Source organism: Setaria italica, chromosome III, assembly GCF_000263155.2.
Source record: "Setaria italica strain Yugu1 chromosome III, Setaria_italica_v2.0, whole genome shotgun sequence".
Classification (NCBI taxonomy): Eukaryota; Viridiplantae; Streptophyta; class Magnoliopsida; order Poales; family Poaceae; genus Setaria; species Setaria italica.
The window spans coordinates 14,608,475-14,622,336 of record NC_028452.1 but is presented as its reverse complement, the minus strand read 5'-3'; the positions used below and the strand labels follow the sequence as shown (position 1 = coordinate 14,622,336).

Below are 13,862 nucleotides of genomic sequence, written 5' to 3'. Positions count from 1 at the left end.
TCATCCACCCATCCACCCTCCTTGCAGTTCTCCTGCCGTTTGATGATGATAGTGGGGGGCCCACCCCTGGCGCGCACGTAACCGAGCGGTTGTGCGCTCTCCTGCCGTCCTGCGATTGCCCGTTGTTGCCTTATATAAACGGAGCGCAGGCGCCACAACAATGGAGGAAAGGAAACAGAGGTGCAGAGTTCGGGCTCAGTTCAGGCATCAGAGTTCAGGAAGAGGAGAGTTTCAGAAGGGAGAGAAGAGAGAGAGACAGAGGTTTCTGATCGCTCTGGCTTGCGGTGGTGCAGCGAGGATGATGGCTGCTGCCGCCGGTGTGAAGAAGACGGCTGCGCCATGGGTTCTAGCTTGCGGCTTCTTGCTCTGCTTGGCAGGCTTTCTTGGTGAGTCCAGCGGACGGTTCAGTTAACCTGCACTTCAAATTTCCTCCGTTTCGTTCCGCCTGCACTTTCTTCTGTTTATTTGTAGTGCTTCTGTTGCTTGCACTATCCTACTGTGTGACATCGATGAACAGTTCGCCTACACTTTTTCGTCTGCTTTATTGGTTCGGTTAGGATGCAATGGCTCCTTTTCAGAGATGGAGGGGGATTTCTGATCCTACTATGTACTATGTTCAGTCTGATCAACACGCAGCACCTGTTCAGTGCTCACGCTCTTCCATCCGGCTTCTTTAGTTCATGGCGAGTTCTGTCAGTAGCCTTCCTAGACAAATTTCAAGATCTGTTCTTGATACCTCCCTTTCTCTGCACTGCAATTTTGCGTACCAGATTGATGTTTTTCTCTCTCCTCGTTCGTTTCATGTTTCTTGGTTGGATCTTGCACTTGCACCCACATTAGGATAACACTTTCCGCTACGGGATACCTTAGGAAAAAAGATGTCCCCAAATGGTGGCTCAGATTATTTATTGCCTGCTAGTAGAGACGTAGAGGTGGTTGACAGGTTTATCCTTTGTGTTCTTGGTTGGGTCTCTTAGGAAATTATAATCAAATCAGAATCAGGGGCAGGGCAGGGATAGATTGATTGCATGATTGGTTTTCATAATTCTGTTGTCTACACCACTTCTACGTTGATATATGTTTATTGATTTTCGTATACATTTTTACTTGTTCATTTTTTTAATGAACAAGATATTTACCTCTTTATCAAATTACTGACCAACTTGCAGTTTGCTGTATATACTACTATATATGTCAATTCTGTTCTTTTTCACTAATACGGCATGTCGGCAAGTACAGAAGAGTGAAAAGTTTGTCCAAGCCTACCTAAGATATCAAGATAAACTTATTTTTTCTCATTAGTTATTAGATGCTAGTACATCTCACCTGATTTAGTAATCTGCCGAGCACACTTTTGCGTGACGAAATACAAAGGCAAGGGCAAGTTTTCAACTGGTGTTTATGTCTGTTTGTCAGATGTCGGTAATGGTATCATCTGAATATGACGGCGAAACACCGTAGCAGAGTTTTTATTCCGGAATCTTCCTTGTATAGGCTTTGCCCAATGCATCAGACAACCTGAAAGATCACTTGAGATGAAAAGACTGTCGTACTGATTACTGATGAAGACCATTCTAGTCGAATGAAAAACATTAGAATCGAGAGACTTATTTTCTTTGAAAACTGCTTCTTGGGTGCACCAATTTTGCGTTTTCCTTGCGCTGTCATTGTATACCGACGAATCTAGACTAATTAGGGCATCTTATTAGTTGGATATGAGCCTAACTATACGAGACTTCTGGGAATAGAATCCATATCCTAAGCTACACAATTTAGTAAACTAATTTGAGTTTTATTCTAATCTCTTAATTGAAAGTGATGTGTTCAGACCTTGACACCAAGTTGTATGTTCTTCTTTTCACAAGCATATCTTTGACTATTGTTTGGACCTTGACATCAAGTTGAAAAAGTATTATCCATTGCGAACTTTTGTCAAGTTGTACGAATGATGGAGTTGGACGTTGCAAGTCCTAGGTAGAAAAACGTAAAGAGATGTGGAGTTGTGCACGGAATTAGCTCTGAAATTTTGTGGATCCAGTTCTTCCCCTGTAGATTTGTTGGCTGTCCCCAACTACTCCCTTCACTGTTCAGGGATAAGCTAGTTGGTAACAGTTTGGAGGTTGCAAGTTTGCTCCAACTGATCTGATGAATGAATTAGTGGAAAGGGACATTCATGATTAATATCGAATTCAATTACGTTTTGACTTTTGATGATTCGACCTAGTAGTAATTCTTACTCCTGGATGTGTGAATGCAGGAGCTGAGGGTGCCATTGGCGTGAACTACGGCATGGTCGCCAACAACCTGCCGGCGCCGGAGCAGGTGATCTCCATGTACGTGGCCAAGAACATCAGCTACGTGCGGCTGTTCCACCCGGACACGTCCGTGCTCACCGCGCTCCGGGGCTCCGGCATCGGCGTCGTCCTGGGCACGCTGAACGAGGACCTCCAGCGCCTGGCGTCCGACCAGTCCTTCGCCGCGTCGTGGGTCGCCACCAACGTCCAGCCCTTCGCCGGCGCCGTCCAGTTCCGGTACATCAACGCCGGCAACGAGGTCATCCCGGGCGAGTCCGCCGCGCACGTGCTCCCGGCCATGCAGAACCTCGAGTCCGCGCTCCGGTCCGCCGGGGTGAGCGGCGTCGCCGTCACGACGGCCGTGGCGACGGCCGTGCTGGGCGCGTCGTACCCGCCGTCCCAGGGCGCGTTCTCCGAGGCGGCGGCGCCGGTGATGGCCCCGATCGTCTCGTACCTGTCGTCCAAGAACGCGCCGCTGCTGGTGAACGTGTACCCGTACTTCGCCTACTCGAACAGCGGCGGGCAGGTGGCGCTCGGGTACGCGCTGCTGTCGGCGGCCGGCTCCGGCGCTGCGTCGTCGTCGTCGGTGGCGGACGGCGGGGTGGTGTACACCAACATGTTCGACGCGATCGTGGACGCGACGCACGCGGCGGTGGAGAAGGCCGGGGTGCAGGGCCTGGAGCTGGTGGTGTCGGAGACCGGATGGCCGTCCGGCGGCGGCGAGGGCGCCAGCGTGGAGAACGCGGCGGCGTACAACAACAACGTGGTCCGGCACGTCGGCGGCGGCACGCCGCGGCGGCCCGGGAAGCCCGTGGAGACATACCTGTTCGCCATGTTCAACGAGAACCAGAAGACCGAGGGCGTGGAGCAGCACTTCGGGCTCTTCCAGCCGGACATGAGCGAGGTCTACCACGTCGACTTCACGGCGGGATCATCCTAGGCTTAGCTAGGGCGCTGCTCATTGTTCAGAGCTCAGACACGATTCCTTCGAGCTGCTCGATGCTAGAGCACTGTGGCTAGGCTTTCTTACGGAGTAGTTCTTACTGCGCACCCTGTCCGTGCGTGTGTACAGTGCATGCCGGTACACGGCGTTATCCCCTTGGATTTGTCTTCGTTGTTGAGCACATTGCTGTCGTGATTAGTGATGCACTTATTCAGAACTTCAGTATGCTTGCTCGCCTCTTCTCTTCCGGTGCTTCTCGTGCTCCGTTGCCTTTTCTTTCCTTTTGCGTTCATGGATCAGCATACAAATTGAGTTCAATAAATCAGTCTCCTAAATGTAGCCTAAAAACACGAGAAATCAATTTTGTACTTTGCATCAATAACGATAATAAGGCAAAAACGTCTCAAAAATCGATATATTTTTTTCTGAAGGTAGAAAAAATTAGTAAAGTTACGACGCTGCTCTAGCCTGTTCTTCCTCAGAAGTCAGAACAGGTTCTTTGGCCCAATGACAACATCTAAGCGAAATGGAGCCGTGGTCCAGCCCACTGGCCCCATTGGGCTCAACGGTGGCATAGAGCCACGTACCGACTTTCCGCAGCACACGTGGCGATCCAGCCCATGAGGAGGTGTAGTAGAACATCCTGGTGACTGATGAATGAAGAGAGAGAACTGCACAACGATTCCACGCCGAAGCGTAGAGCGCAGCAGAGGACGCGAGAAGGGGCGGCGAGTTCTTGAATCCTCTCTCTCCGCTGCTGAGCCTGCTCATCAACCCGGTGAGTGCGACGATGCCTTGGTATCGGCTAATTTCCTCGCGTACTTCTGGTTGCTTACCTTACCCTAGCGATTCCTGGAGACTTGGGGTGTCAGTGCCGTGCTGATTGGTCGCGCGAGACTATTCTTCTTGCAAATTAGGAGTACCGGATGAGGTCGGCGTGCGTTGATTTTGTAGCTGTGGTGGGGAATCGAGATAAGGAGGTGGCCGGTGTGGGTTGGGGCGCGCTGGGAATTTCTCGTTGTCCTTGGCTGAGAGGGGGAAAAGCTGGGATTGTTTGGACAGAAAACGGCCCATCTGTTCTGATTGAAGTACAAAGTTTTGGCGATTGGTGGGGTTTGTTGAGGGCATTGGATTTCCAGCATTTTTTCTTGTGGTGATTGTAACAGCTTTACGCTTGGTTAGAACTGACACACAGTTGACTGAACTTCGTGGTTGCAATTGCCTTGTACTGAATAAGGTCACTGACTAGTTGTCTATGTAAACTAGATGCATAATGTCCACCTCAATAATCTGGCTGGAAATTTCTCGCTTTTTAGGTTTAAGTGGCAGAAGGTAATGAGTTAGGATCATGTTATTCCAAAGAATTTATCAGATAAGCTGGTACAATCACAGGTGATTTCTCAGTACAGTTTTCCTGATTAAGGTCTGAGGGTAACTTTTTTTTTCACGATTGACCTCAATGAGTAGTGGAAGATGGTCGTGCTTTGATTCACCACAAGCTATGACTTCCCTGTTGCACTTAAAACTGGTCAAAATTTTGTTCAGTTTGTGTATAATAAAAAAAAAAGTTTGCTTGAAGATAACCTTACTCTAGTGGACATTTAGGAGAATTAGCAGGAAGCTAAAATGGTACTAGTAGTACTTGTCCTGGTGTGGAGAGTAAGAGTATTAGTTTTATTGTTCTAGCAGTCAACTAGTTTTATCTGTGTGACACTTTCCTTGGCACCTGTGATATACATAACATTACCTAGCCATAGGATGATCCTCTTTCACATTTCTGAGATGCCCTGGTGTGATTAACCTCATCCTCCAAATTTGGCCAAGAATTGTAATCGATGTGTTTATAGCTGTGTATTATGTCATATTCTTGCCTAGAAATCTCACCATCTGCTAGTTCATCCCAGGCATGGATGCAAAGAACGTAGGCAATGAACAAGAAGCTCAACAAAAGCTTGATGCGGTGACAGGCAGTGTTCCAAGACCTAATCAAGAGACCTTGAAACAGTTCGCAGATTCAGACGCTGGAAACATCAGTCCAGCAAATGGCCAGGAAGCTGACGTGAACATGGAAGCTGCCATCTCCACCGAGGACGTCATGCGAGCTGGCGGGTTTGGAGCAAAAGATGACATTGGCAGCCTCCTCCCAACAGCTATTGATTCGACAGATTTCGAGGCCTCGCTGCGGGACGCCCGCGACTTCGAAGGTGAGAAAGAGGCACCATCACATCCTGGACTGGGCTGGAAGGGGGAGAAAGCTGATGATGGTAGCAAACCATCAGATGTGCCGCAGCAGTTACCATGATATCTTACCTTGTAGGCTAGTCCAGCTTCAGCTTCAGAAAACATTTGCTGATCACGTTTATGTACGTTGTTCCCAAGAGCTGCTGTACGTTTGAACTTTTTGCCACAATGTTATGTGTGTAGCATTCTGCTGTTTCAGACTATCAGTGCTGTGTGATCATGAGGATAACGGTTCTTGTCTGTTGTCAATCTCTGTTGGAGGCCTGCTAACGTATAGTTCGGCCTAGTTTCGCCTGCTGATAAGTGGCTACATAGTTGCATTTGCACTTTTGTAGTGTGCGGCTGGCAGCTGCCACGGTTTGAACCGAACATGTAGTTGTCAGTGGGACCGGTAATAGAAGAGCACTCGGATTGCACGTTCAGGGTACTATAAGCGATTTTTTAATCAACACCTCCGTCCCATAAACATCATGAAGATAAAACGACGTCTCACGGTAAATATCATGTATAAACATCATGTGTCCAGAAAAGCTACCAGAAATCTCACGGTAAATATCATGTATCTAGAAAATACAATTTAACAACCTACAATTTAGCATGGATGGACGGATGAAGTAACCTACAATTTAGCACGGATGGACGGACGGAGTAACATACTAGTATAGATGGACGGATGGAGTAACCTACAATTTAGCATGGATGGACGGACGGAGTAACATACTAGAGTTCTCCATTACTTTTGCAATTATTGTTCAGGGTTGGAGAGTTTTACTTATCCAGTATAGAGTTCTCCGTTACTTTTGCAATTATTGTTCAGGGTTGGAGAGTTTTACTTATGTAACAACATGAGAAGATCACACGATTGTTTTGTTGGCTCTAGGTTTTTTTCATGAGCTAAATTAACAAGCTAAAGCTATCAGTATGCATTTTAGACTAGCCTAAGAAAAAGCTCAACCTAAGCATAAAGAGCCTAGCCTAAAAAAGCCCAACCTAGCCGAGCTTTAGCCAGCCCAGCTCAGCCCATGCACAGGTATAATATCAATAGTTATATACCTTTCACACTTAGGCCAACTAAATGAGAAATGCGGCCAGCCAAAGCTAAATAAGAAATGTGGTTAGACAAAATTCTAAAAGTTCAACCTAGCCGAGCTTTAGTCAGCCCAGCTCGGCCCATGCAAAAGTCTAATATCAATAGTTATATTCCTTTCACACTTAGACCAACTAAATGAGAAATGCGGCCAGCCAAAGCCAAATAAGGAATGTAAGTAGCATGATTGATTACTTTTTAACCCTTGGATCTAGCACTCATGTTTACACCATCCTCGCCCTCCCTATAAATCAACCCACCTAGCGCACCTCTCTCTTCTAAACCTAACCGCGCCGTCAATCCCCTCCAAATCGCGGTGCCGTCACCCCCCGCCCCCTCCAAATCGCGGCGCTGCCACATTATTTGTACTCCCTTTTGCTACCGCACGCACCATTTCATCGTGTACCTTGAGACGACGTATTGTTACCTCACCATCTGGTTTGCAAGCTCGGCGTTGCTCTCTTCTGCAACTCTCATGTTGCCACATCTTGAGCCAAGTATGTCACCTTTGGCGTGATGAGAGAGGGAGGCATTTGGTGAATAGTTCAACTGCGTCTGCATTGATTCAATCTCACTAGTGCAAGTGAGGACTACGGTATGGGAATTTTTTTTATCAATTTTTATTCTCTCTCCTTTTTTTTTTACAAATACACTTGTGAAGGGATGGACACTGGGGTTAGGTTTGAGTCGGGAGCTAGCCGATTGAGCCACTGGTGTCAGCCACTGGTGTCAGCTCTACTAAACGTCGGTGTCAGCTCCATGGATGGATAATGTCTAATAGTGATTTCCTATTGATTTTGAAAAAAACTATTGGTGTCCTAGCTCCGCCTCCATCAGGATAGGTGTGGGGTATATGAACTGGGATGAAAGGGATTGGGACTTTAAAAGTCAAATTGGGTTACTAGAGAGGGAGGCAAGACTTTACTCACCGCCTAAAATGGAAAGGGAGGCATAGTGGCTGACACATCACGGAAGACCATGCCGATGATGACTATGATGGCTTGTTATACGATAGGGTGGGACCGTGGGGGCGAGGGAGGATGAGGACAGTGCTGGTAAAGAAAGTAGATGGATACGCATGCTCTCGCCAAATACGTGACAGCTGGCCTAGCATAGCCAAGCCTCTTTTAACTTAAAAAGGGGGATTTGCAAACATTCCATAAAACATGGAGAGAAGTTTTGATAACCCATGTCGTTTTTATTTGTTTCTTTGTTATGCATGTCTTTATTTCTAGGATCGGGTTTATGAATTTTTTATCCTCTATTAATTATCATTTGTGTAACCTCTTCTCTCATGGAAAACCACCAGTCACCGTGGGAAGTCTCTGTTGAGCCTGTGTACAACACACAAGTGGCAAACCTTCTTGCACCGGCACCGCCATACCCTTAGTGCAAGCCAAAATGAGTGCCCGAAACTTCCAGAGTCCAGAGCTTGGGAGTAGCACCAGTGTCACCAGTTCAACACCAAGGACCGGCAATGAATCCTCAGATGCGAACGATAACAAGAAAACTGTGTGTCGTCTGCAGCAAGCACACCAACATGGTACGTGTATAAACTTCCTCACAAATGTCCGATACACTTTTGCTTATTGTCCGATTCACATTTTTAACGATCGAAAGGCTGGCGTTTTATACACTTTTGCTTTTACATCTTCCAGCTGCCATCTGTCTAATAAATAATCTCTTCTTCTATGGATGTGCACGGACAGGAGTGGAGAGGACCTGCCAAACCAGCACTCATCTAGGAAAGCGTGAACGAGATGCCCAAGCCTGCCGTGTCCTCGAGCCTATTGAGCAAAGACTAAGCAGGCTGGTTGCCATTGCAGCAGCCCGATCAACTTCTCAGGCCGCAAGATCAGCAGCTGCAAGGTCTAGCAGCCAAGTGTTAGGAACCGGCGGTGGGACAAATGAAACCCAGTGTCCTTCGAGACAGGCTCAAGAAGGTATAGTACATTACACTGATCTATCTGCTGCAACATTTCACATTACTCGTTTCATGCCTACTGTAAATCCATATATGCAGATCTGTATGCCGATTGCTGTTTTACGATAGTCAAACTCACTTTGTGACAGATCTTATCTACCGGGAGCGTGTTCGCCCCAGGATTCATGACGGAAATGAAACTTCACATCGGTGGATTCTTGGAGGTATGCGAATTAATCGATTTTTGGTTCATAGTCATATAAACTACATACCTGTTCTCGCATATGTTGTGTTCTCATGCGCTTCTTCACTCCTGCAGCTGTCGCGGAGCTGCTGGACAATGCGGTAGATGAGGTGAAAATTTCTTGTCCATCGCCTAGCCTTGATGGAGCACAGAACAGCTACTTTCTTGACAAGTTCATCCTCATGTGTCATACATATTTTGGTTGGTTTCTTGCTGAATTCCATCTTCTTGAAACACAGGTACCACATGGTGCTACCAAAGTGTTGATTGACAGTGTTATCAATCCACACAACGGATCTCCGTCGTTGCTCGTGCAAGGTTGTGATCCTAGCTATGATGCCAACCCATATTTTTTCTTAGGAACTCCACATGATCCAACATATATGCTTGTTATGACAATGTGTTTAAAGGTTCTCTGAATTCATTCGCATGTATTTGTTGTGCATGAAGACGACGGTGGAGGCATGAATCCTATTTCCCTGTGGAAGTGTATGACCAATGCATGTCCAAATAGGAAGCCACCTGATTCAATTGGGCAGAGTATGTTATCAACACTAACCTTCTCATTCTTAACATGTTTAGTGCTACAGCTAACGTCTTTTGAAATTTCTGATCAGATGGGACAGGATTCAAGGCTGCCATAAGCTGCCTTGGCGCGGGTGCTATCGTTTTCACCCGTCACGTGCACACCAGGTCAGAATTTCGCTAGATGCTATTAAGTTTTGTAGAATCACATGAAATAGATCGGTTTGTACAGGAATAGGGAGAAATTTCTGAGCTAGGGGCCTTACTTTTCTACCGTTTGCTGCAATTTTGTGTTAGGGATGCAAAAGCGGTGATCTTTATTTCAGGCGTACCAAGTACAGTTGTGTTTTGTATCTCCCTTTTTTCATCTAATTAACACATTATTCTCTTGTTTGGTTCCAGTACGCCTACTCAATCCATCGGGCTCCGTTTTCTTCCCGGAGAGGAAACAGATCAAAAACACATCTTAATACCTATGGTATGTCTGTGGCATTGCTCATTTGGCACTGACCATGATGTCTGATGACTAAATATTCTTTTGGGGCCATTGACAATGAAGAGAAACGCTAACAAATTTCATAATACTTCTTGCTTTAGGTGAATTACAAATATGACCCGGTGACAGCTGAAATCATAAGATGTGAACGCAAACCAGGGCGGTTCCGTATCAATATGTCAATGTTGCTGAGATTGTCACCCTACAATTCAGAAGAAGAGCTGCTACAAAATGTATGTTTGGGATGCTTGTTCAGTCTCATGATGGAGCCTTAATTACGTTACTGAATTTGTATTAGAAACCATATTGTATTACTGACATGCTGCAAAGATGAACTTGAAAAGGCAAGGCACTGAAATGTTTGTTGATGTGTCTGCTGCTAAACAGTTTAACGACATCGGTCCACATGGAACAAAAATCATTGTGTTCAACCTGTCACGCAACAGCAAAGGCGACTTGGATCTTGACTTCAACACTGACACAAAGGTAACAAATACACACCGATTAAAGAGTGTAGGATAGGTGTTTTGTATTGTTATTATCATAATAATTCTAGTTTACTGTTTTACGACATGTCATTTTTATTTCAATGTTAAGCTATGACATCTAAAAAGGACTCTACTACTGTGCCATGTCTACTGTTATCATGGAGGTCATATCATGGGTTAAATTTTTTTTCTTCTTTTTTACCACTTGGAGGACCATTTTGTTCATAAACTCTTGTACAGATTTCTCTTATTGTACAGTTCATCACTTCCTTCTGCTTGCTTATTTCAGGATATCAGAATTAGTGCTGCAACAACGAATGCAGAAAACAAAGCTGTAGGGGATCAGAGTCATTTGGTATACAAATACAGAACATCTCTCAGGGCAAGTGTTACACACACAATCATTTCTGCCAATACCTTTTTTACAGAAATCCATTTGTGCAAATCATTTATTTATGTGTTCCGAATTGCCATTTTCTGCAGGCCTATGTTTCCATCTTGTATATGGGACTACCTAAGCACTTTAGAGTCATCCTTCGGGGAGAAGAGGTTAAGCGCCGTAACCTTGTGACTGAGCTCAAGCATAGTCAGTACATCAGATACAGGCGCAGCGGGGCAGAAAGGGAAGATGAAGTGGTATGTCAAATTTTCTTCAAATTGAATTTCTCAATAGCTGACCATGTTCATCGCATTAAAAGGAGACATGCATATGCATGTCAACCAAGGTGGCCTACGTCACTCTAGAGAGAACTATTTTTGCAAATTTTCCGGATGAAGTTATTACGTTGATTCTATCCGAATAGCTCGAATGGAAAATTTTCAAATAATAAGTTTGATGATCGTTAATTATGGCTTCAGCTTCAATGTTTTTAATGTTGGAAACACCCCTAAGTGTGGTGGTAGAGTCAGTGGGAGACACACTCATGTGTGCTAGTGTTGTGTCTCATATGTGTGCATCAGTGCATGTGTGTCCCCCATGCTAATGAAAGAGAAGTTAAGTGTGAAACTGTGAACCATACACATTATCCTCCATTTAACATCGATGCTTAGATTTATAGCAACTCCATATTCATCCCTGTCCATTTTCAATTCAGGTGCTGGGATTCTTAGATGATGCACCAGATATTGACGCGGATCGATTCTGTTTCTACTATAAACAGCGCCTCATCTTGGTGAGCTTCAGATCTTCTTTTGCTTTTGAAAGCCAAAACCGTCAGAAAATCTATACAAGTTGATTTCTGGTATAGATCCTAATGTTGATACCGATTCAATTCCAAAATATTCCAGCCCTTCGTGCCCGCCTATGGATTCTCGGACAGAAACCGGAGCATCGTGGGAGTTCTGCAGCCCAATCACCTGAAGCCAGCGAGGAACAAGCAGGATTTTCAGTGGTCGTCAGAGCTTGAAGCACTGCAAAAGATCTTGAAGGAAATGGGAACGGAATTCTGGTAACTACTTGTTAGCACCTCATTCTGAATGCTAGCATAGCATCCATATATCATGAGATAACAATCGGAATGTTTCATTTGTTGCCAGGAAACACCTGAGAGGAAAGGAGCTTAAAGGTGCGGCATCCCAGCTAAGTTTGGCGCCTCCTGGTTCTCACAATGAAGAAAATTTGACAGCGAGCAACACCACCGGGATGCTCTCTCAATCTCAGATGACTCCATCTGCACCAGCTCATCTTGCAGTGCCAATTCTTGAGTCAAGCTATGGCAGCATGCCCTCTCCAAGAGCTCCTGACCCATGTCTTCCGTTATTCCCCATCACACCAACCGGAGATGGACAGAAGAGAGTGATGGACATGACAGATGCTCGGGACCAAGGCAATAACTCCAATGGCATTCCTGCTTGTCATCCTACAATGCTGTCATTAGGGTGGAACAACGGTGGTACGTCCTCACATGGCATCCAGAGAGTTATTGCGCCTCATCTTCCAACATCTGCCATGTCATCGATGGCTGGGGACGGACGCCACCCAACAATGGCAGCCGTGGCGAGCACCAACAACTATGGCATGAACATCAACGGAATGTCAGCGTCCACTGCCTCTTGGCTAGCTTACCTTGCGTGGCGCTTTACCCAGCCGAACAACAGTGGTATGGGGCCGAACGGCTTCATGAGAGCTCAAGCTCCTCACCTAGCTGCATTTTATATGCCAGCAACTCCTGGAGTCAGACGCCAGTCAGCACCGGCAAGCTCAGTGACAGGTACTGCGGCTCCGCGTCTCCCTGTGATGCAGTCCGCCACGGTGAACACCATACTCAGCCTGGCGCCCCCACATTCAGTCCCAGCTGGTGCTATAGTTGCTCTAGATGATCTCCAAATCAAGATGGAGCACGATGGGACTTATGATGATACTGCTATTCCTCTAGCTGTTGGCATGCCGGCTGCCGCAGCAGGAGCCGCAGCTACTTATGCAACTTCCATTCCTGCGCCAGCCATGATGGACACTAGAGACGGCAGAGCATCTGCATTCAACCCGTGGCGTCCTCATGGTTTCAACCCAGTCGACGGCCCGTCAAGCTCTTCAAGACAGGTTTGTTTTCGAAACTGCATTTGTCAACATTTATGAACGGGCAATTCAACGAACCTATCTTGCTCTTCTGGTCCAGTCTTTTCCATTTCTCCTGATAATAAATTAATAATTTTGTAAATTTGCACTTCAGATATGTTGTGCTAACTGCATTCTTCCATTCACTGAAAACTGAACAGGCACAGGAGTTGCAGGGTGGCAGCAATCAATATAGAGCATCTGCATTCTACCCATGGTGTCCTGGTTTCAAGCCGGTCGACGGCTCGTCAAGCTCAAGACAGGTTTGTTTTAGAAACTTCATTGGTCAACATTCACGAATGAGCATTGATCTGATGAACTTATCTCGCTCTTCTGATCGAATCTTCTCCATTTCTCCTGATAATAATTTTGCAAATTTGCACTTCAAACATGTGCTAACTGCATTCCGATCATTGAAAACTGAACAGGCACAGGAGTTGCAGGGTGGCAGCAATCAAGGGGAGCAAGGTGCCAAGCCACTGCTGGATCTGTTCAAGCCTTAGGTTTCAGTCAATATAGACAGGGAATAGGGTCCATTTGTTGGTGCCAGCTTTCTTGTCAGCTGCTGCAACTTCATGATGCTAGTTTCAGATAGGATCACTAGCAATTGCTAGGAATCGGACGGATACCATTTTTAGCGTGATACCATTCTGTTACTTCTATGTACTGGTACTGCTTTGCTACAGACAATATGTTTCTGCATCAGTGAGAAGTAACATCCATTTGGTTTTATCAATCTGGCATTTCGGAGGTTAAAAGTATGTTTGCTCCCCAGCAAATTCGGTTACAGTTTCAAGAAAATGGAATACGGCGCTATCTGTTACGGTTTAAAGAATTTTTGGTTTCCTTCGACAACAGTTTCTATTTCCCTTGTGGAGGAGTAGAAAGACGAACGAGCAGCCGGCACCAATACCCCTCCTCCTCCTCCCAGGACTGATTAATGAGGATCTTCTTGTCCCCAAGCGTCTCTTGGCAGAGATCGCCGTCCACCCCACGAATCCCCTCCAAATCTGGAAGAACTTGGAAGATTTTGGTGGAGAGGAAGGGTAGAGGGGAAAGGAGAGGC

General features: G+C 46.0%; 3 protein-coding genes across 3 annotated transcripts; all 3 read left to right on the top strand.

The window, feature by feature from the left end:
* The first annotated feature begins 142 nt into the window (after positions 1-142).
* On the top strand, positions 143-3,462 carry LOC101766462 (putative glucan endo-1,3-beta-glucosidase GVI). The gene is made up of 2 exons (XM_004961579.3): positions 143-386; positions 2,258-3,462. Exons 1-2 carry the CDS (start codon positions 161-163, stop codon positions 3,232-3,234), a joined length of 1,203 nt encoding a protein of 400 aa, XP_004961636.1. The 5' UTR covers positions 143-160; the 3' UTR covers positions 3,235-3,462.
* A 394-nt stretch (positions 3,463-3,856) lies between these two features.
* Positions 3,857-5,718, top strand: LOC101766058. Its single transcript, XM_004961578.4, has 2 exons — positions 3,857-4,015; positions 5,142-5,718. Exons 1-2 carry the CDS (start codon positions 3,895-3,897, stop codon positions 5,537-5,539), a joined length of 519 nt encoding a protein of 172 aa, XP_004961635.1. The 5' UTR covers positions 3,857-3,894; the 3' UTR covers positions 5,540-5,718.
* Positions 5,719-11,274: 5,556 nt separating this feature from the next.
* On the top strand, positions 11,275-13,528 carry LOC101765643. Its single transcript, XM_004961577.2, has 5 exons — positions 11,275-11,414; positions 11,530-11,690; positions 11,779-12,781; positions 12,958-13,059; positions 13,225-13,528. Exons 2-5 carry the CDS (start codon positions 11,674-11,676, stop codon positions 13,297-13,299), a joined length of 1,197 nt encoding a protein of 398 aa, XP_004961634.2. The 5' UTR covers positions 11,275-11,414; positions 11,530-11,673; the 3' UTR covers positions 13,300-13,528.
* The last annotated feature ends 334 nt before the right edge of the window (positions 13,529-13,862 follow it).

Bases quoted from the DNA above. Each gene is read 5' to 3' on its own strand.
- LOC101766462 (XM_004961579.3), top strand. From the start codon at position 161: ATGGAGGAAAGGAAACAGAGGTGCAGAGTTCGGGCTCAGTTCAGGCAT. The intron at 387-2,257 runs GTGAGTCCAGCG...GTGTGAATGCAG, and splicing joins CTGCTTGGCAGGCTTTCTTG to GAGCTGAGGGTGCCATTGGC.
- LOC101766058 (XM_004961578.4), top strand. From the start codon at position 3,895: ATGAAGAGAGAGAACTGCACAACGATTCCACGCCGAAGCGTAGAGCGC. The intron at 4,016-5,141 runs GTGAGTGCGACG...AGTTCATCCCAG, and splicing joins TGAGCCTGCTCATCAACCCG to GCATGGATGCAAAGAACGTA.
- LOC101765643 (XM_004961577.2), top strand. The intron at 12,782-12,957 runs GTTTGTTTTCGA...AAAACTGAACAG, and splicing joins CGTCAAGCTCTTCAAGACAG to GCACAGGAGTTGCAGGGTGG. The intron at 13,060-13,224 runs GTTTGTTTTAGA...AAAACTGAACAG, and splicing joins GCTCGTCAAGCTCAAGACAG to GCACAGGAGTTGCAGGGTGG.